The 20,405-nt window shown below is 37.2% G+C and overlaps 2 protein-coding genes across 6 annotated transcripts in view; one reads left to right on the forward strand and one right to left on the reverse strand.

Moving 5' to 3' along the window:
• cpt1aa (carnitine palmitoyltransferase 1Aa (liver)) lies at nucleotides 1-15,152 on the reverse strand. Of its 5 annotated transcripts, XM_089129347.1 has the most exons (20): nucleotides 15,021-15,124; nucleotides 14,467-14,498; nucleotides 13,629-13,790; nucleotides 13,371-13,513; nucleotides 13,080-13,254; nucleotides 12,864-12,968; nucleotides 12,290-12,427; nucleotides 11,349-11,426; nucleotides 10,431-10,538; nucleotides 9,595-9,679; nucleotides 9,110-9,305; nucleotides 8,679-8,867; nucleotides 6,941-7,046; nucleotides 6,234-6,350; nucleotides 5,953-6,117; nucleotides 5,703-5,834; nucleotides 5,439-5,591; nucleotides 4,525-4,638; nucleotides 4,349-4,441; nucleotides 1-1,562 (listed from the first exon to the last, which is right to left on the reverse strand). In XM_089129347.1, the coding sequence occupies exons 3-20, from the start codon at nucleotides 13,767-13,769 to the stop codon at nucleotides 1,476-1,478; spliced, it is 2,325 nt and encodes a 774-aa protein (XP_088985473.1). In that variant the 5' UTR covers nucleotides 13,770-13,790; nucleotides 14,467-14,498; nucleotides 15,021-15,124; the 3' UTR covers nucleotides 1-1,475. The 5 variants fall into 5 exon arrangements, with proteins under 5 accessions (XP_088985473.1, XP_088985474.1, XP_088985476.1 ...); XM_089129348.1 differs by lacking the exon at nucleotides 14,467-14,498 and having other exon boundaries at nucleotides 15,021-15,152; XM_089129350.1 differs by lacking the exon at nucleotides 15,021-15,124 and having other exon boundaries at nucleotides 13,080-13,251; nucleotides 14,467-14,807.
• mfge8a (milk fat globule EGF and factor V/VIII domain containing a) overlaps nucleotides 15,153-20,405 on the forward strand; it is a 13,064-nt gene continuing 7,811 nt past the window's right edge. The window contains exons 1-3 of the mRNA XM_039658183.2: nucleotides 15,153-15,293; nucleotides 18,097-18,222; nucleotides 18,660-18,791. Coding sequence (XP_039514117.2) covers nucleotides 15,218-15,293; nucleotides 18,097-18,222; nucleotides 18,660-18,791 — 334 coding nt within the window. The 5' untranslated portion in view covers nucleotides 15,153-15,217. The remainder of the gene's footprint in view (nucleotides 15,294-18,096; nucleotides 18,223-18,659; nucleotides 18,792-20,405) is intronic.

Here is a 20,405-nt window from a genome sequence, read left to right on the forward strand (position 1 = left end):
GACATTAAATGTAACATTTAATTTAATATTCAACAATAATATTGATCTGCCTGCATTGACACTATTATACGAGAACTGAACTGGATGATGACATCATGGGTTTCTCCAGACTTTTCTACAACTAAAATGAAACATCACTGAACTTACTCTTCTGGAAACAAACTTTGTTGCATTATTTTTCTGTTATCTCTGAAAAGCTGCTTTGAAACAATCTGTATTGTAAAAAGTGCTATATTAATACATATATGACTTGACAATATACAGAATTATTAGGAGATTTTGTTCTAAAGTTTTACTAACTTATTTACAGGAAAGAAAAAGGCTCAACCACATTTCTCTGTATGTTGTGGACCAATGTCAAACAGTTTAAACGGGAACACAGTTCAATTTATGCAGCCTACTTAGAAGAGATGCCTTGAATAGGTCAATGACTGGACTCTGGCCTATATAAAAACACTACATTTGAGCATTTAGTTTGACTATATCTATGGAAAAAAGAAAATTGGGAAAAGCTGTTTTGTGCTCCGACATTGAGGTAAAGATAAAATTTTAAGAGTAAATGTGGTTAAAACTTATTAGAAATCAATTATGTTTATGTTTATGCAATCCTACTTTATTACAGACTACTAGTCATGAAGAACTGTGAATATTTTTTTTTTTAGTTTAATGCTTAATAAAATAATGTTTTAGAATACATGAGATTTTTTTCCAGAAATATTTAACATTTTTCAAAACCAATACAGTATATAACAGTCAGAAGGAACATAAAATATGATGGAAGAAAAATAAATGAAATCAAATAAAAACAAATATACAGTTATTGTGATAAAGCCTCTGATAAGCATTAACCAATTAAAAAACACCTTTCAAATGATGCTGAATCAACACACACAAACCAATACAAACAGGCTGGTCAAGCAAAATCCATTATAAATGAGTGTACACATGGGGTATTCAGAAACTTAACATCTGCTTAATCTCCTCTTTCTATTCATTACTTAATATTGAAAATGAAAAACTGCAAATATAAGAATGCAAAGCAAAAGCAAAAATAAAGAGCTGCAATTTACTCGATTTATAAGCTTAACACTTCAGGCAAGCAACTTACTATATGCTCCTTGACATCTAGTCAACAGAATGTCATCTATTCAAGTGTCAGTCAAAGAATTTGTACATCTCAGTAACGTATACTGCAAGCGAAAAGTGAAAGCACATCCTGGTAATGAAATGCAGCTTAACTTTAGATCACATGCACTGAACTGTTCAGTTAAGACACGTGTTAAGGCACCAGCACATATAACAACAGAATGAGATTCTCACACTGCCTCCCTAATTCTCTCCTACAAATGCTGCATCTCACAGACACATGCAAACAAACAGGACAACAGTGGTAAAGCAAAAAAAATAAAAAATAAAAATCACACTTCTCTTATTTAAGGTTAGTCATTAAAAGCACAATCCTTTCACCAGTCAAATCATTTTGGGTCTCTTTTGTCAAGCTGAAACAGATCCAGCATATCAAGCATTGCTTTTCTGATATTGTTTCCAAAGCGATGAGAGTCCTGAAGAAAGATGGGAGAAAATACAAAAAACTATGAGAGAAACCGCCAATAAATCAAAAACAAGGTTAGCCATGTATCCATCTGAATTTAACTTAATGCAAAAAATTGGAACATAGAGCATATTGCAGGTTTAAAAAAAAATCTAAATAGATAACCGTGTATCAAAATACCATATGAAAAGTTAATGCAGGATTTAAAATGTTTTAAAACAACTTAAGGGCACTAATTTAGTAGACAAAGTGAGCGTTTCTTGGACAGCTCGTAAAAACGGCTTTTTTTCCAACATTGCATCATTGTACGTCACGTTAGGGAGCCTCAGCCTCGGCTCAGTGCAGAGTATGCTGGTATTCAGTGAGAGCGGTCGTCAGTCAGTGTGCTTTCAGTAGTTTTTGTATTTTAAATTATCATCGTCATGGTAAATTATTGTGTTTGTGTAGGTTGCAAAAACTCCGGCCTGTCAGGACTTCAAGGTCGAGCCCAGAGGTTTCCATTACAAGAAAAGGGACAGTGCTATTGCCTATCTTTTGTTCCTGGTGCGGTTTGTGCAGGTGAAGAGATGGGATTTCTCTTCTGCATTGGCTTCGGAAAATGTGGCCGTGTGTAGCGTTCACTTCAGATCAAATGATTACCATCCTGGCGATATGATGGAGTTCAACATGGCATGTCGAAGCAAGAATATTGATGGTCGTATACCAATGGCATAAAATAGTGTGAAATAGGTAGTCATGCCCTAAATAGAGGCAAGTTGTAATTGAAAAACAAAATTGGTTGTTTAAATACTCAAATCTTTAATTTGTTTATGTTATAACCCAGGTGAAAAATAAGTATTAAAAATGTACCCGAGTATGTTTTTAGTACAATAGAAATATACTCAAGTATAGTTTTTATACATTTAATAGTATAAATCTACCCTAAACGTATTAATGTCTGCTGGCCTGTTATAGGATCAGAATAATCTGTACAATATCCGGAGCACAGTGTATATCGTTAGAGAACGTGTATATCTAAGCACGTCTCTCACCAAAAGACACCTGTCCTGTTCTCCACTGGTTATCCTCACACCACAACTCAATTTGTCTGACCGTTCTGTCTAACATAATCCATTGTTTTCCTGTTGTTTGAATCGACCACTCTCCCGCCCGTTAGGTCATGCCCGCCACGCCCATTTTCAGAAAATTTTCTCACAAAAACAACTCCAGAAGCTTCTGTAGCGTATTTATAAGTATATTTTAAAGAAAATCTAGTTGCTACATTATTTTTCTATGCATTGCATCGTTGGGTCCTCTAACCTGCAATATGCCCTTTAAACAGTTCACACACACGTGTTCAAAAGGTCACATCCTTGGAAAGTGGGGCAAAGTATTAAAGGGTCACTCCACCACTGCTCTAGAAAGATGAATGTGTATTTAAAATGGGTAATTTATGTAGAAGAAATGTGAAATTATTTTTGAATTTGGAACTTTCTAGACTGAGAAAAGCCAGAAAATGTACATTTGGCTTTTGTGGATGAAAGACAACATCTCCCAGAATGCACTTGCTTCACTGCCCAAGGAGGCCATGCCTACCGGTAACCGCGCAGTATGTATACATCAGTGAAGCTACTAGTGAGTCTCCGTGATGAGTGAGTCTGCCCAAAAATGTGTTTCGAGATCGCCCAAAATGTCCGGGATTCGGCTTTTGCGTTCTACAGTCGCCATTCGTCATGTTCACTGCGGTGAGCAGAACGAGTAAGGGCCGCGTGGGGAACGACGCGAGGCCAGTGGCGTGATTAACTTACCGATGAGCAACACCTGTGAGATGTAAGTTACCGGTCTCGTATCTCTCACTGAGGAGCGGGAATTTTCTTAGCAATGTTAAAACGCACATCAACCGATCACTTTTTTAGCGTTCATGTAAACACTATATTCAGATTCACCAATAAGAATGAATTCAGTTAGATTGAAACAAAAGGTGTGCATGTAAACAATAAATGGCGACTGCAGAAAGCAAATGCGGAATCCCGGACATCGACGGCCGGACATGTCCGGGAAAAAGAGGACGGTAACCCCTAAAGTTACTAAAGTTAGATTTCTCCACAGAACAAGAGCCTGCTAGCTTAGCTTGCAAAAAAGATGGCTGACACTATGTGTAATCAATAACGCATCCGTCTGCGTATTCAGTACCTTCGTAATTATTTTCAAAAAGTTTCTGCCGGTGAAATCAAACGCACTGGCACTGATCTGTCATAGGTCTCTTAGCGCATTAGGTCCAACCCCCTATGGGCGGGTTTGAAAGGGTGGGGATCTAATGCTTGTAGTCTTTACAGAAATCCCCCCCTCTTACACTTCCTCCTACAATGACGTAAAATGACGATTATTGCGTCATTGTAGGAGGAAGTGAAAAAGGTAAATAGCAGATTTCTCTCTTCCCAGGGGAAAATGAGAGTGTTGCACGGTCATTCAATAGTATAACTGAGTTTCTAACAATGGAAAGCTTAATGCAAGTGGGTGGAGTGTCCCTTTAAGAATAAAATAGGAAGTTGCTGCACCGAGGAAGCCATTGTGGCTCATTTTTATAAATAAATGACTCGAGTAACAAACACCTTCATGTTATCTTGCCATGTGAGGCAGATGCCTGATATGCAAGATAGTTTTGGGAGGTAATTATAGCAAATTATTTTGATTACAGACTTTGGCTTGGGCATTTCAGAATGACTTAACATTGAAGATGGTGTCTAATGATATTGGTTCGCTGGTTAGTCCAGCACTGTGTATTGTGACTGATTTTTTGATTATGTATGTACTCACGGTCTCTAGACTGGAACGTTTGGAAGAGATGTGAAAATTGATTAGTTTTTCTCCAATAATCACATAGGCCACACCATAACCATCATCTGCAACCTACAACAGACAAAAAAAGTTGAATTGATTTTTTTACTAAGCGTTTTAAGATTACCAGATTATGTAATTTTTGAAAGACTCACCGGTCCAAAGCCTCCCCCACTGGTCACATACTCTGGGTGTCTCGTCAGGTCAAACAGCTCCACCTGCTGTAGGGGAGTCTGACTGGTGGAGAGTTTCCAAGGCTCTGACAGAACCTGCAGGGACAGGAAGTTGGACATGTTGCATTCAATTGCATTGACATTTGTTAAAGAATATCAGCTACTTGTCTTTAAAGGCAGAAATGTCATTTTATTTAAAAAAATATTATAATATACACACTACTGGTCAAAAGTTTGGGGTCCGTAAAATGTTTTTAAAAGAGGTCTAAAGGCCGGAACACACCAAACCGATGCAGACAAACTAGCGCTGATGAAAGCCGACTTTGTTGTAGCCTCGCGTCGGGGTAAAAAGCTGCACTTGAACACACCGAGAGAACTACAGGTGACTGCCAGCTATAATGTGCGTTCTGCGCCTGCGTGTAATGAGCTAACTGTCTATTTCTGCAGATATATTCGTCATTCAAAAAGGGAAACCGACGCTACAGGCTGCATAGACACCGTAAACAAAGCAATGCGTGCTTACCTGCTTACCTTAACAATATCTTTAATAATATCTTTATTCCACTCTGCTCACGAAAGTTCGCTCTTTCACGGATGGCCCGACGCCGATTCAACATGTCAAATCGGCCAAAACAAAGCCGACGAGGACCAATTTCAGCCAATTGCTGCTCCCGAACTGGCGATAATTGGGCATTTATAACAGCGCGTGTCCACTGGCGTGGAGCAGAGCGAGCTTTTTCTGTTCATTCCTATGGAAGTTGAGGAATTCATTGAAAACACTCGCTCTGCACCAGTGGACACACATCATAAGGGATTTAAAAAAAACGAAAAGAGGGAAAAAAACTCCGTCTCCCATCCCATTTTATTTTCTGAATCACTTAAGTGCTGTAACACACCTCTTGGAGGAAAGGGGAGTCCTGTCCAAGGTACTTAGACACAACGTAGAGGCAAAAGAGATGGCGGTCAATGCCATGACCAGTCATTGCCTTTCTGTACATCTGCTGGTGTTTCTCAGAGGCCTTACTCAGTAAACGAAGTTTTTCTTCTCTCTAAAATATACAAGAGAAAAAAAAATTATTGTTGTCCAATTTCTGCTATCTGCACTGGTATAGCGCACCCTACATCCCAATGAGTTTTAAGGGGTATTTTTGACACGGTACCGTCTCGTTGTTGGCCATGGCATGGACAAAAGCACAGGACTCCACGGTGCAGGAGCGCACAGTTTCTGTACGGCCTTCTCTGAATAAACGTGTCATGGATGCCTCATAAGTCAAGCAGAATTTTCCTTTGTCCTGTACAATGAAAAGACATTGACATCACATTTCACGTTCATTTCACAAATGAGCAATAAGCAGGCATAACTTGCTACAACTTTTTATACTTCAGAAGTTCACTGATAGGACAGTTCACCCTATAATGGGCCAGCTGCAGTGCAAGCTGGATGAAGGCATCTGGACTGGTCTTGCACTGCTTGATCAGGCTCTTTCCAAAATCACTAAAGGGGATGATGTGAGAGTCCACATCATCAGCCAAAGCCTTGGCCACAGACAGAGAGTTGGCAATCATAGTTTGGCACTGTCATGAAATATGAAGCACAAGAGACAGAATATCAAACTCCATCATATCCATTCAAGCAAGATGTGAAGAAAGAGTTATCAGTGTTTTTACTATGAAGTTTATCATACACAGACCTCAGATGGGATATTCCACTGGAGTCTTTGAGGTCCGGGCAGATTAGGGTGAGGTTCTCCTTTACAGTGGCCATCTTTTGTGTAGCCCAGCTTAACAGGGTCCATCGAGAGCGCAAACTTCATGAAAAATATTATCAAGCTTTACATTAGAAGCAGATATATATAATTTCATGCATGATAAATAGGAATTAAAAAGTGAAACACAACTGATGTACACTACCATTCAAAAGTATGTGATTGCTATGAATTTCTACATTTAAAAAAAAGTCTCTTATGTTCCTTAAAAAAAAAATATATATATATATATATACACACACACACACATATACATACATATTCAAATTTTATTTATTCCTGTGATAGCAAAACTGTATTTTTTTCCAGTTTCTGTCACATGATCCTTCAGAAATCATTCTAACATGCTGATTTGCTCCTTGAGAAACATTTCTTATTAAATGTTAAAAAAAAAAGCTGCCATTTAATATTTTTGTGGAAACAAACTATGAGACTTATTTCAGAATAGCTTGAAACAGCATTTAACAGCAATAATAACAGCATTTATTTGGAGGCAGAATTCCTGGTAACATAAACAAAAAAAAAAACTTTTTATTAATTGAATACGTCCTTGCTGAATAAAAGTAATAATTTCTGACTGACAGACTGACTCAAAGACTGTAGTAGACCAAAAAAGTAGTGTGTGAGTGTACCTCCCAGAGGTGGCCAACGACTGGAGCATCAGCCCAACTGTGTTCTGCATTAAGACCCATTGTTCCATTTTTGAAGACAATGAAGTTTATGGACTTATCAAACCACCTAAGGGAAGATGACCATTAAAATTTACACATTTTATAAAAACTACTTAGAGGTACAGTACTGGTTCCTAGATAGTGAAAGACTGTGTTCAATTACACTCATCTTTAGTCAGATGCATTTACATTGTGACTGTGCCTCAGATGCAATCAACTCTATCTGTGTCTGTAAAAATGTGAACTAAACGGCCAATATAGAGGTATGGCCCAAAGAAACTGATGGGTGTGAAAGACATAGAAACAACATTGCTCAGCGTAAATTGCAGGGTTGATTGATCTCCTGTGGGAGGTCCTAACAGGTTTCTATGCAGCCCTTCCCACAGACAAAACTTTGGGTTAAAGGAGTAGTTCACTTTTTTAAAAAAAACTTTTGCTGATAATTTACTCACCCTCATGTCATCCAAGATATTCATGTCATTCTTTCTTCAGTCGAAAAGAAATTAAGGTTTTTGATGAAAATATTCCAGGATTTTTCTCCATATAATGCACTTTACTGGTAACCAAATGTTTCAAGGTCCAAAAGACAGTTTCAGTGCAAACTGTTCAAAGGGCTTTAAACGATTCCAGATGATGAATAAGGGTCTTATCAAGCGAAACCATCACTCATTTAAAAAACAAACAAAGTTTAAGTTTCATAAGCTCAAATGGTCACCTTGCTCTGTTCTGTGATGCATGTTTGTGACTCTCCTGTTCGAACTGAACAAATCTTTTTTCCTGTCATTTGGTTCATTTAACGAACGAAATGAACGAATTGACTCGGGAAAAGATCCGTTCATTTTGATGAACGAGTTCGAACAGCAGAGTCACGAACGCGCATCACAGAGCAGAGCAAGGCGACCATTTGCGCTTATATAACTTAAACTTTTTTTTTTTTTTAAATGAGCAATTGTTACGCTTGATAAGACCCTTATTCATCGTGTGGAATCGTTTAAAGCCTTTTGAACAGTTTGCCGTTTGCACTGAAACTGTCTTTTGGACCTTGAACCGTTTGGTTACCAGTAAAGTGCATTATAGACCATTTCACAAGATGTAAACAACACTGGTCCAGAAGCACTTCCTGTTTCAGTTTTTTAACACTACATAAAAGCCGGGATAAAATACAACCAACAGAACATTTAAAACTGAATCAAAAAGTTAAACAAACATCTTTAAGATGTTTTCTTTACATGTGAAATTAAGAAAACAGTTACAAACTGAAACAGGAAGTGTTTCTGGACCAGTGTTGTTTACATCTTGTGAAATGGTCTATATGGAGAAAAATCCTGGAATGTTTTCATCAAAAAACCTTAAATTCTTTTCGACTGAAGAAAGAATGACATGGACATCTTGGGTGACATGGGGGTGAGTAAATTATCAGCAAAAGTTTTTTTAAAAGTGAACTACTCCTTTAAGATTCTTTGAAGGGTGACACGCTAACATCGCTGCTGTAGAACTGTGCTGTACTACAACTACCTTCAATAAATTCTACTCCCCACAAGAAATCTGGTCAAGCTTACGTATTTAATGGAGAGCCACACAAACAAACAACTGCTCAGCCAAATATAGAGAAATCTAACAAGAAGACTCACAACAACATTTTCAAAGGGGCTTGGAAGGAGATGGTCTCTTTTAACACATGCTATAGTTTCTTTCTCACCTGTCATAACACTTCCCATGGAGCAGCGATTTAGCATAACGGTCCAAGGACTCCACAGGGTTTTCTGGATCATAGCGCTGCTCTGTGTCATCCAGTGTAACAAAGAAAGCAGCCTTCTCAACAGCATCTAGAGACTTCTTGTTCTTCCCGTGTGTGAGGTAGGCATTACGGGCACATGCCCAAGGCACTCTGACACAGCCACAGATACAAAAAAAACAAGCTTTTACTCCATCTAAAATGGTTTAGACTGTTTGCAAAAAAAAATAGTGACTAAAAAATATAAAATAAAAAAGAGGAAGGAGAAATTAGAAACAAAAGTACTTAATTTCAAACTGACAGCCCACTTAAACTTTATATCAGTCAAAAGAAATCAAACAAATGAAAGACAGGAAAACGGTAGAGACTCCTGCTGTTGGGTGTGTAGTGAATACCTGTCCCCTGCGGTGAGGGCGGCGAGGGTTTCCTCTCCAGGCTGTGGCTCTGACGTGTCAGCCAGGATCCTCTCCATCTGCTGCTCTATCTCACGTGGCAACAGTAACCGCCCATCATAAAACAACCATACTTTAAAGTAACGACCCCGATGATACACCACAATATGCCTGCTGTCAGACCTATGCTTAACGGAGTCTACAGAAAGAAAGAAAGTCAATATACACTGAACATTTACAACGTTAATATGATTATAAATGAAAAATGTTTATATAAACAAAACAGTTTAAATCTCTGGAGTCATAAGAATTAATGAATTCATATTTTTATTTAGCAATGATGCATTAAATTGATTGATTTGAAAGTGACACTAGAGACATATTTTCAACAAAAAAATGAAGTAGCAACTCTTGGAAAGCAGGATTGGAAGAACTTTGCCCAATAACTCTTAATAAGCCTCAAAGACAACTGTGTCACTGTTCAGTACCTGTTTCTATGCCTGGGATGCGACTGGTGTTGAACATGCGCTCATACTGGGACGAGCACATGGGGATGGTGTTTTGAAGCATTAGCTGCGAAGCAGAGAAAATGGTCACAAATCACTGTTGGGCAGATCAGAGAGAGAACTATGCAATCATCAGTACGCAATGAAGACTAACTAGTGTCCTAGTAAAAAAAAAAAAAAATGATAATAATTTAAAAAATGCAATGAAATGAATGGAGAGGGATTTTAAGCAGCACAGTCCTGTGCATACGCAAGAAAAAACTGCCAGTTACAGTTTACAATAGCATATCTATTAGTCTGCTAATCAAAAATAACTGATGACACATGACCAGTGTAGTAGACAGAAGCTGGCCTATGGTGCACAGACTGACTATTCTTACCACTTTTCAGGCCTGGGATGCGGTACGTATTAAATAGCCGTTCCCACTGGGCAGAACAGAGTGCAACTCTGTTCAATAGTGCAAAAAGCTGCACCATTATGACCAGGAGGCATGACATATAGAATGATCATATGATCAAGAGGCATGAAATATAGAAATATTTAATGCATTAAATAAAGAGATCAATCTCCATAGCGACAGGCCCAAAAATAGTTAGGGCAATCAATCATTTGAGACAAGAGGGTAGAGGTTATTACAGTGCTGTTACTTATTGGTTCTATGGCTGTGAAAGTCTTAAAGTCTTGTATCCTCCTTTATTATGGGGCAAAATAGTAAAAAAAAAGCTAATCTACCTGTTTACACAACAAAACTCACTTATTAAAAAAAGTGATTTGTTTACAGTAAAGATGAGGTACAAAATACGGTTGATCGTCTAACCGGCTTGATTTGAGCACGGTCCAGCATCCCTCTGTAAAGCATGATTGCATGTATGACGTTGCCGGCTCTTGCTGCTTGTAGATGTGTGGGGAAGGCATAAAGAAAGTCCTGTTCAGAGGGAAATAAAGAAACAAGGAGCTTACCTTAGATACCAAGAATGCAGGTATAATATAACTGATATGAAACAAAAAATTACCTAAGATTTTCTAGGGCCCTGTTTACACCTGGTCTTAAGATGTGTTTTTCTCGATCAGATCAAATACAGGTGTAAATGGGGTCTAAAACATTTTGAGCTTGTCCACTTTCGACCACTTCCAGACAGAGGTGGATGAAAATGCATTCGACCGGATTGCTTTCGTAGTGTAAACACTCATGTGGTCGAATACATCTGAACAGCCACAAAAGACAGCCCACTCTCCGCCTACCAAATTAATGCATAAAAATTAGGGAAGGAGTAGCCAGGTGGGATTTAAACATTGTCGGCTGAAGACCCAAGTTTTAAAGATGGAAAAAAAATCCTGATATCTAACACACACTACCGATCCGATGTGGTCTTGCAGTTATTGGAGCATAAATGAAAGCTGCTGCTCTCTATATGTTTCTCTGTTATCTCCAGACGCATTCATATGTAAATTGAGCATGCTTATTTTGTCCATTAGATCGAATAATCTGAAAGAAAAAAAAAAAACATTTCCCCACCCATATACCCTCCCCTTGAAGAAATCAGGACAAAAGTGGTTGAAAGTGGACAAAAGAGACGGAATAAAATACCTAATGTAAACATGTATGTGCATCCCTTCTTTACTTGTGGCTTATTGCCAGGTGTAAACAGAGCCTAGCAGACAATAATAATATTTCTAGGTACTACACTGCAGCTTGTAGCTAAATATGAATGTGAGGCTGGCAAGTAGTATTTACCATTACATAGTAGTTGCTGTTAACCATGATTGGACCACGACCTCTCAAGTAGATATATTCTTCCCACCAGTCACTGACCTTAAACACACACACAACGATGCAAAATCAGGTTAGACAGTCAGACTAATTTCTGTTATGCAGGAATGTTCACTTTCCCCATCATGTACAGTACCATTCAAAAGTTTAGGGGTAAGTATGATGTTTTATCTTTTTTAAAGAAGTCTCTTATGCTTATCAAGGCTGCATTTATTTGATCAAAAACACAGTAAAACAGTAATATTTTTCAATATTATCATTTAATATTAAAACAGCAAACTGTTATTTTAAAGTAATAAAATGTGTAATTTATTATCGTGATGACAAAGCTGAATTTTCAGTTCTGTCAGGACCACTATCGACAAATCCGATTGGCAATTAGCATACATTTCGGATTGGCGGTATGGTTCTGTTCTGGGCAAGAACTCCCTGTGGATCCATGCATCCTAGCAGCAATAACCCCCCTTAGGGTAAACACAACAGAACCAACATGAATGTATTGAAGATATCATTAATTCAAGATTTGAAAGTACAACATAATTCGAGAATTTATTCTCATTTAAGGGGAATCAGAATGCCATGCTGACTGACGAAAGGAGTCAGTACACTTAATCATCATTACTCGTCTTCAGTATCACACGATCCTTCAGAAATCATTCTAATATATTGATTTGGTGTTCAAGGATTTCTCATAAATCAGTTGTGCTGCTCAATAGATATGCACAAATCACATGAAGTGTTTGTCACATTGGACCCAAAACAAATTTTTCCAAAAGGCAAGTAGATTGCATCCATGCAACATATACAGGACAAAATATAACACAACATGATTCAAGGAATTAACCTGCTGCTGCACGTGTGCATTGAGAAGCAACTGATATGTAGGAGTTATGTGTTATACTTACATAATTGGTGGCCCACCAAGACTTCAGTTTGAGGTACCACTGAAGCTTTGGTCCAAGGTTCTTCTCAAAGTCAAGTGCAAGACTCTGCATTCTTTGGTGTTCCTCATCGCTCAGCAGTGGCCGGACTGATTCAAGATACTACAGGTTCAAAATTTCAAGAAAACAAGAAATCACAGCTAAAAAATCACACTTATAATCAATCTCTCACTGTCAGGGTAGTCAAAAAGATTAGTATTAACTTAAATCCAAGCATGTTCCTTATGAGTCTCAGCAAATTATGATTTATAAGTTCAAATCAAACCTAAGCTAGTTTATTTTTCTAGTACGGTTCTTAACAGCGTGCATGTTTTAGTAAGTTAACACATCATCCACGCTGTGCAACCTACCTCCAACATCAGTAGATAATCACCTGAGCAAGTTAACTCTGAAAACAAGTGACCAAAATCCATATTGAAAAGAACTAATTGAAGAGTAGCTATTCCTGGGTTACCAGTCTGACTTTTAACTGAAAAAAATCAAATATATTACACTGAAGAATAGTTTTGATTGGGTTGTTTAAAAGATGAATAATTACTCTTCTCATGGTGTCCTTCACAGATGGCAAAGGTAAATTAGGGAGCGATGTCTGGAAGCTGTTTAGCATTGGTCTTTGCATGCCAGAAAAAATCTTCACTAGCACCTGCAAGGTCAAAGAACAAATGGCAGAGTTCAAAACAACCAAGAATGGATCAGCATAAAGTGTTCCAGAAAACAATTAACACAAATTATGAATCCTCTATGTCATACATACAAGCCATATTTTAAGTTTCCAGGTCATTTTGCCTCGGGCACTATACATCCAGCCATGCCAGGACAGCAGACCCTTCAGGACAGTCCTCATGCAAAATATGATAGCAATCCACAGACCCGTTCCCACCATGACACCCCCAACAAACATCTGCTTCTGTGCAGACATATACCTACTGCTGAAAGGGAGTCATAAGAGAAGCCTGATTGAGTATAACCTCCAATGTACTAATGCAATTTAGGCACTTTTTATAGTGTTGTGGAGTAACGAAAAGCCCAAATGAAACAGACATACCTGACCGGGACATGTTTGACAAGTTTGGCGACCAAGCCTAAGGAAGGGTCCACTTTTAAGTAATGTGCTCTTCCCAAGTACCCTGCCAAAACCAGCATGAACCCAGGTGCGCTCCCTGGGTACACCCCATTCAAAATCCCATTCTGTGAGCACAATGAAAAACGATATTGTCCAAGATGGTTTTAAATCTCCAAATTGTCTTGAAAAGGTAGCCAAAAGTTCCAGCGCTAGAACATGTAAGAAACACAATCCTAGTACCTTAAAGCGAATGAATTTCTTCTTCCAGGAGTGAAGTCCAGAGAGGTAGACCTGCCGAAGAGCCTCATGACTGAGCTGAAGGTCAATGCCATCAGGGCCAACGGTGAACTGAAAGGCCACAGCCTGATGAGCTTCTGCCATACTGGATCACTGCTAACAATTCTGCAAATGAAAAAAAAAAAAAATCTGCAGTCCAGAACACAATAGATGACTAAGTAGACATTTTAGCAATGTGCATTCATATTATAAAACTTGTGACTCCAATGATTGTTATATAAACCTGCTTTTCACCTGCAAATAAAATGACAAACCAATAAATAATACTCAATTACTTGCTTGATTCATATTTCACATTTAACTTTCCGAATTATAATAAAGCCATGAATATTTGTCAACCATTGGCTGACCCATACGTTAATATTTAAATCACACCGCCATATTACATATTAAGAACACTAGCCTGCCTAACTTACATCGATTTCGCAGAGCTTTTTAAAAAAAAAACTTTTTTTATCTCGAAAGATAATAAGAAAGAAAAGAACAATTAAGATCTAACGTTAGTCACAAATAGCGATGCTTACAGACCTGATGATGTGGCTGTCTTTTCATACACAATGAAGTCACGTGATTCAATGCAGGAAAACGGGCAATAAACAAATCGCAAACACCTTTGAATCTAACCCTACTGAATACAAATCCGACCCAGAGATGTAATCTACGTGTGTATGTGTGTGTGTTTACTCAGTGAGCTATGTGAGCTTTGTCAGCAAAGTTAACCCATTGGACTGTTTATGTCCATGATGACGAAGATGTCAAACTGCCATGTGCCGGTACTTACCGTCGTTTGATTACTTATTCTCCTGGCCAGACCTGTAACGTGATAAAATTAAGTATACAGTCAGACATGCATTCGATTGAATGGCACGGTGAATCCAGGCGTTTATTTTCCTGAGTGTTGCTTTAACATTGCAGCATACTATAGCCCGCCCACTATACATTAGCCACACCACCACTAAAAACGTTGCGGTAACTAGTTTACATTTTTGAAATAGCGCACAAATAGATAAATTTGATATTAAAACCAGATAACTTTGACTATTATTAGTAGATATTAGGGGTTGGTCATCGTCCTCCAAGCAGATCCTTTGAGAAATGTCGAACTCGGAACCAATCTGTTTGCATTAAACTGTATCGCGTGCTTTACCAACACGGAAGTGAATGCTGAATGGACCCTATGGAATGGACGTACTGCCTGCAGCAAATACGATGAGAAGATGCACACAAAGAGCAAATGGCAGACATATCATTTGTTTAACAACACATATAATGGGATATTACTAATGACTTTCAGTAGGGTAATAATAGGATTGCTAAAGTCTGCATTATACATACTCGGACCCTTTCCCTTTCAAGTGCAGTCTATCGAATTGTTATGATCTCAGATAGCGGAGCTCGAGCCGTGCACGTAAACGGTGCGCACGCCCGGTACTGAGCGCGTCTCGCTGCTCCACGTTTGAGGATGACGTCAGGAGACCTAGTGGTAAAGAAAAAGCTAGACTTGAGAAACAAACAGACAGCAGAGTACCAATATGAAGACCTGCAACCATGCTCGGTTCTCTATTGTTTTTGGCAGTTTAATCATTTTCAGCATTTGTACCGTGAATGGTGAGTAATATCTTTAAAGTACCCTACATTTTTAGTGCTTTTTTATTTAATGCTCTTATTTAATGTTTTAATGTTTTTTTCCTTTCGAACTCCGCTAAATACATCGAGTGTCACTGCTTCACTGAAATTAAAATAGGTTGAGCCTAAAATTTGACATTTAAAATAATTGTACATAGGTTTGCTTCTTTGCAGTATATGGGCATCCCTCTGTTACACCAACTTTGACATAGCCTATAATAATATAGCAAACAAAAGAACATTATATTATTACATTACTTTAATAGTGATTTTTTATTATTGGGGGATGGAGTTTATTTGTGGTACTGAACATTTCACAGATTTGTACCATCTTGTTTTACTCTTACTGGCCATGATATCAAAGTGGGATTGAGTTTTGATCAAGTAGGGCTACAAAAGACATCTGTCTCGTTAAATTGACAACTTCTTTTGAATGATCTGTCTTTATTTGTCTTCTTCACTAGATCCTATTTAGTCTATCCAAATTATTATATTTTGTTAAATGGAACGAAGATGAATTTAATATAAAGTGGATTTCAATAAATGTTTACCATTAGTTCCACCTAACTCACCTTAATGAGTTTAAAAGACATTTAAAAATATATATTTTTATTTTATTTTGATCATACATGAGTGTCTGTTGTCACAGGCATCCGTTTTAAGAGTCTGAAGATGGTTTTGGTGAATTTAAAACTTTTAAGTGTCTGTTGTTTTTAGAGCCTGAGAGTAATTTTTTTTTTCTTAGCTATTTCTTATTTTTTATAATTATTTTTCTTTTGTCATTTTAATGTCTTAATATTTGTACAGCACTGTGGTCAACATTGTATCATGTTGTGCTTTATAAATAAATTGGAATTGGAACCATCCAGATGATACGGAGATGCCAGGGCCATTGTGGGGACAAGAACAAATCCACTGCAGAGAATCTGGGAAGAGATTTGCACTCCTCTGGAAAATATGACTCACAAGGGGTTTGTTTGGAGATACTCTTAGCTCACGAGACGAGATGATGCATGATATTGGGTTCACAAGATCGAGACAAGGCGATATTTTTGAGAAACACTATATTTAAGGAATCTTCAATGACAAAATATGACTGAAAAATACTCTTTTATTTTACTGAAAGTCACAAAATGCCAAAATAATACAGGTGAAATTTACCTATCATTTAACTAATATAGGGCTTTCACTAACAATTATATTAGTAATCGAGTAATTGGTCAATTACTTTGGACATTTAATTAAGCAATTGGTTATTGTTTTATGGTAATAAAATAGACCTAAGTGACCAATAGCCTTTAAAATGACCTAAAATACATTAGGCTATAATAATTGGTATCAAAAGTAAGTAATTTTATGATTTATTGAACAGCACCATAGTAGTTGTTGTTGTTACACTTTATAGCATGATCAAATACTTGTTTAATATTGACTAAACGATATTATGCTGCCTTAATGTGCTATCGTAATTATCATAAATAGCCTACTAGTTTTAGTTAAAAAAAATGGACATGAACGCCTTCTCAGTCAAAATTGAATCCGATGAGCTCGTAATCACGACTTCAGAAGTGGGAAGTAGGAAATTTACCACAGCGCGTGAAGGTAGTATTAATTGAAATGTTTAAATTACTTAATCTTTAATATTTGGCCATTTTACGATAGAAAATTTCTTGAACAAGAATATGTTAAAATAAAAACATTTCCCGTATTTGGAAACATACTGTTGTATTCTCCTTTGTTAGTCCAATTTTAAATTATTTTAATATATCGTGTAGCCTTGGAAAATGATCTAAAAAATAATAATAGCTATATAAATAATAAATAATTCTAGTCCATGGAATTCGCCACTTTCTTATTTATTTAATTTAACCCTGATTTAATTGAGGAATCACAATGGCCCTACACTAATCATCTTGTATTGAATGTCACTTCCGTTCTACCTTCTAAATATGAATAATCATAAAAGACAGGACAATATAGTGCAAACACAGTAAAAGTTTTAGCCACAAACTCAACTTACCCATGCCGAAATAGCAAGATAGCTTTGAAACATAAGAAGAAATATCGTCACCTTTTAATATCGTGAGATCTCGATTCACGAGTATGTCGAAATCTTGTCATAACTCTCCAACTCAAAACTATTCTGGAAATTAAATCTGTACAAAGTTGTATAAGAAAAGTGCCTTTAATTTCTTGCTCAAGCATATTCAAAGAAGCCCGTCTTAACCTCATCTTAATGAGCTCAGAGGGCAAATCTCCCAGCTTCTCACAAGGCATGTTGTGTAACTTTTCACACATAAATGTGTGCCTATAAGAGCATTTCATGTTCTTGCATTCTGTTCATGCTATTTTTTTGTTATTCCAGCATGTTGTTCAGGCAGAATGAAGCGCAATGAATGCTGTGCTTCCTAAACAGAAGATGAGCAGCATTTAACTGGGCAGCTGTTTTGCTCATATTTTGTGCTGCACTCATGTACATACACACACAGTAAACACAATACAAGTGCTTTTTTATGTTCACTTATGTCAGAACCTTTCCATCCTTGAAAAATATACATCTGCTTTGGAAAGTTCAACACGCACATTGGCTATGCTGCTCACATCTCTTATCTTTTGTACTCTCCTGATCCTGTTCAGAAGCGTGAAAAGCGCTTCTTGGTTCTTTTGTATCTCTTGAAGCTTAATATGCAGGACCACTCCGTCCATTGCCGAATTATAAAATAAGAACTAATTCCAGTCTAATCTTTGTAATTCCATTCACTCGTGTTTATGTGTGTCTCTGTAGGAGATTACTGCAAGGTGAACCTGTGTCATAATGGAGGGACGTGTGTGACTGGCATTGGAGAAGATCCGTTTTTCTGCATCTGTGCCGAGGGATTTGCTGGAGATACTTGCAATGCCACTGAGAATGGTCAGAGTTTGAAATGTTGTTTATCTGAATTTTACTGGTTTAATCCTCATTTAAATTTCAGATTAGGTTTAAATGGGTCACCCTATTGCCTGTGGAAAACCTTATTGCTCAGAACAAAGGTGGCTCTTTCATAGCTTAGGAGAAGAAATCTTTTCGGTTGCTTTTCATTTGAGTAATAACTTTGTCTCAGATACTGTATGTCATAAAATTGGAATCAGATCATTGGAATCAGGAATTCAGATCTCTGCTGAAATGGGGAGACGCATCACATTACTCTTGTACTCAGATGAAAAATATGAGATACATGGGCACAAATCATCATTTGCTCTCATTTAAATCTCATTGCTGTCTAGGAGAATTTACAATTAAAGATCACCTTTTTTCTATGTTCATATTGTGAGACTCAAATCAGAACATACTCTTGTTTTCCTTAACAGGTCCTTGTAACCCAAACCCATGTAAAAACGATGGCACATGTGAGGTGATCGTTAACACCAGAAGAGGAGACGTTTTTAATGAGTATGTGTGCAAATGCCAACCTGGGTTTGAAGGTGTACACTGCCAAATCAGTAAGTTTTGTACCACTTATTTCAGATTTACAACAAGCTTTGTCAGTATCTATTGCACTAAATAACTCTATAATGATCACTCTAATGGGCTAATGAATGGTTTTAGAAGGATGTTTGTATAAAACCTCAAAAGTAAAGCTTCAAATGCTGAACAAAACATCTACTAAAATTAAATGATCGCACACATTGGGACTTCATAGCAGAACAAATTTCTGTGTAAATATGATAATACTAGTGTATTGAAAGCGCCAACTTTATCACAATGATTTGGTGAGTTTCTGTTCATGGTCTATGGGTAAGGCTGATTAAGATTCATTTATGCCCAGTTATGCAATACATGGAGTCTGTGTAATGCGGTTAATTAGTTTTAGGACTTTTCTCCTACATGGCGCATATTCTTGTTGCTGCAAGTTCACAGCAAAGAGACTTCAGTTACTGCATTCTGTATTATTTGTTTCATTGATATAATGTGTATGTATAGGCTATATGTGTATCTTTAATGTGTGGTGCTGTACTGTACATACAATGGCACTGGTGTAAACACCAGACACACCCAGGATGTTGAGCAGTCAGTGGTGGACAGGGCGTGCTGTAACCATAGTGAGTTTTAAATAGGCTTTGTTAAAATGTTCCAGTCCACAGTCCCTTTCCATGTATGGTTTTAACTCTTTGCTGCCTGATGTCCACTAGAGTTGACACATCTTTTAAAGCCATTTTAACCATTCAAATTATGCGGAGACATCTAAACTACCAATGTCAGAATTACCGTTACCAACTAAGAGATTCTGACTTGTAAAAAGCATTCACGTCTTTGTAGAATCATATTTACAAATTGTACCACCTAACCATTGCAACATCATGTGGAAACAAAATGTATTAAGCCATTATTTAAACATATTTTGGTTATAATTCCAATAATTGACTATTTTTATGCAAGGATCAATAAATAAAAGACATGCAACACAGTTTAAAGTAGCTAGCACAGAGTTAAATAATTAACCAATGTCTTGTTAAATAAACTACATGTTTATTAAAGGGATAGTTCCCTGTACATGAAAAGTGTGTCATCATTTACTCGCCCTGTTCCAAATGAGTTTCCTTCTTCTGTTGAACACAAAAGAAGATATTTTGATTAATGCTGGTAATCAAACAGTTGATGGCAGCCTTTGACTTATACTGTGTTCTTGTCCAATAATGCATTTGCATAATGACTGTTATTTGTTACTGTAGTTCAACTTTCCCCTTTATATGGCATTTAGACTTTTATTGATGACATAAAATCAAAATGGCTGATGAAAGTAGTGATTTACCAGATACCTCTAAACTCCTCCAATACAAAATGGCAGTGGACCAAAGGGTAATGCATACTATTGCTAAAATAAAAACACAGCCAGGAATATTCACCACAGGGGCAGCTTAGGCAAACCTTAATCAACCCAAAGAGGTTTTATACTTAAGAAGAACAGTGCAGTACAGCCTTTGGGCATTAAGGTGATTCGAAAATATTTCCATCTAATGTATTTGCCAAATCCAAACAATCACACACTAAACTAAATCTCATAAAGATCATTTATTTGTTTGTTTGTTTAAATTATTTGCTGTTAAGTTGCTCAT

This window comes from Pimephales promelas, chromosome 1 (assembly GCF_988280905.1).
Source record: "Pimephales promelas chromosome 1, fPimPro1.hap1.1, whole genome shotgun sequence".
NCBI lineage: Eukaryota > Metazoa > Chordata > Actinopteri > Cypriniformes > Leuciscidae > Pimephales > Pimephales promelas.

Bases quoted from the DNA above. Each gene is read 5' to 3' on its own strand.
- cpt1aa (XM_089129348.1), bottom strand. From the start codon at position 13,769: ATGGCAGAAGCTCATCAGGCTGTGGCCTTTCAGTTCACCGTTGGCCCT. The intron at 13,514-13,628 runs GTACTAGGATTG...TTGTGCTCACAG, and splicing joins AGAAATTCATTCGCTTTAAG to AATGGGATTTTGAATGGGGT. The intron at 4,442-4,524 runs GTGAGTCTTTCA...TGTCTGTTGTAG, and splicing joins GTGGGGGAGGCTTTGGACCG to GTTGCAGATGATGGTTATGG.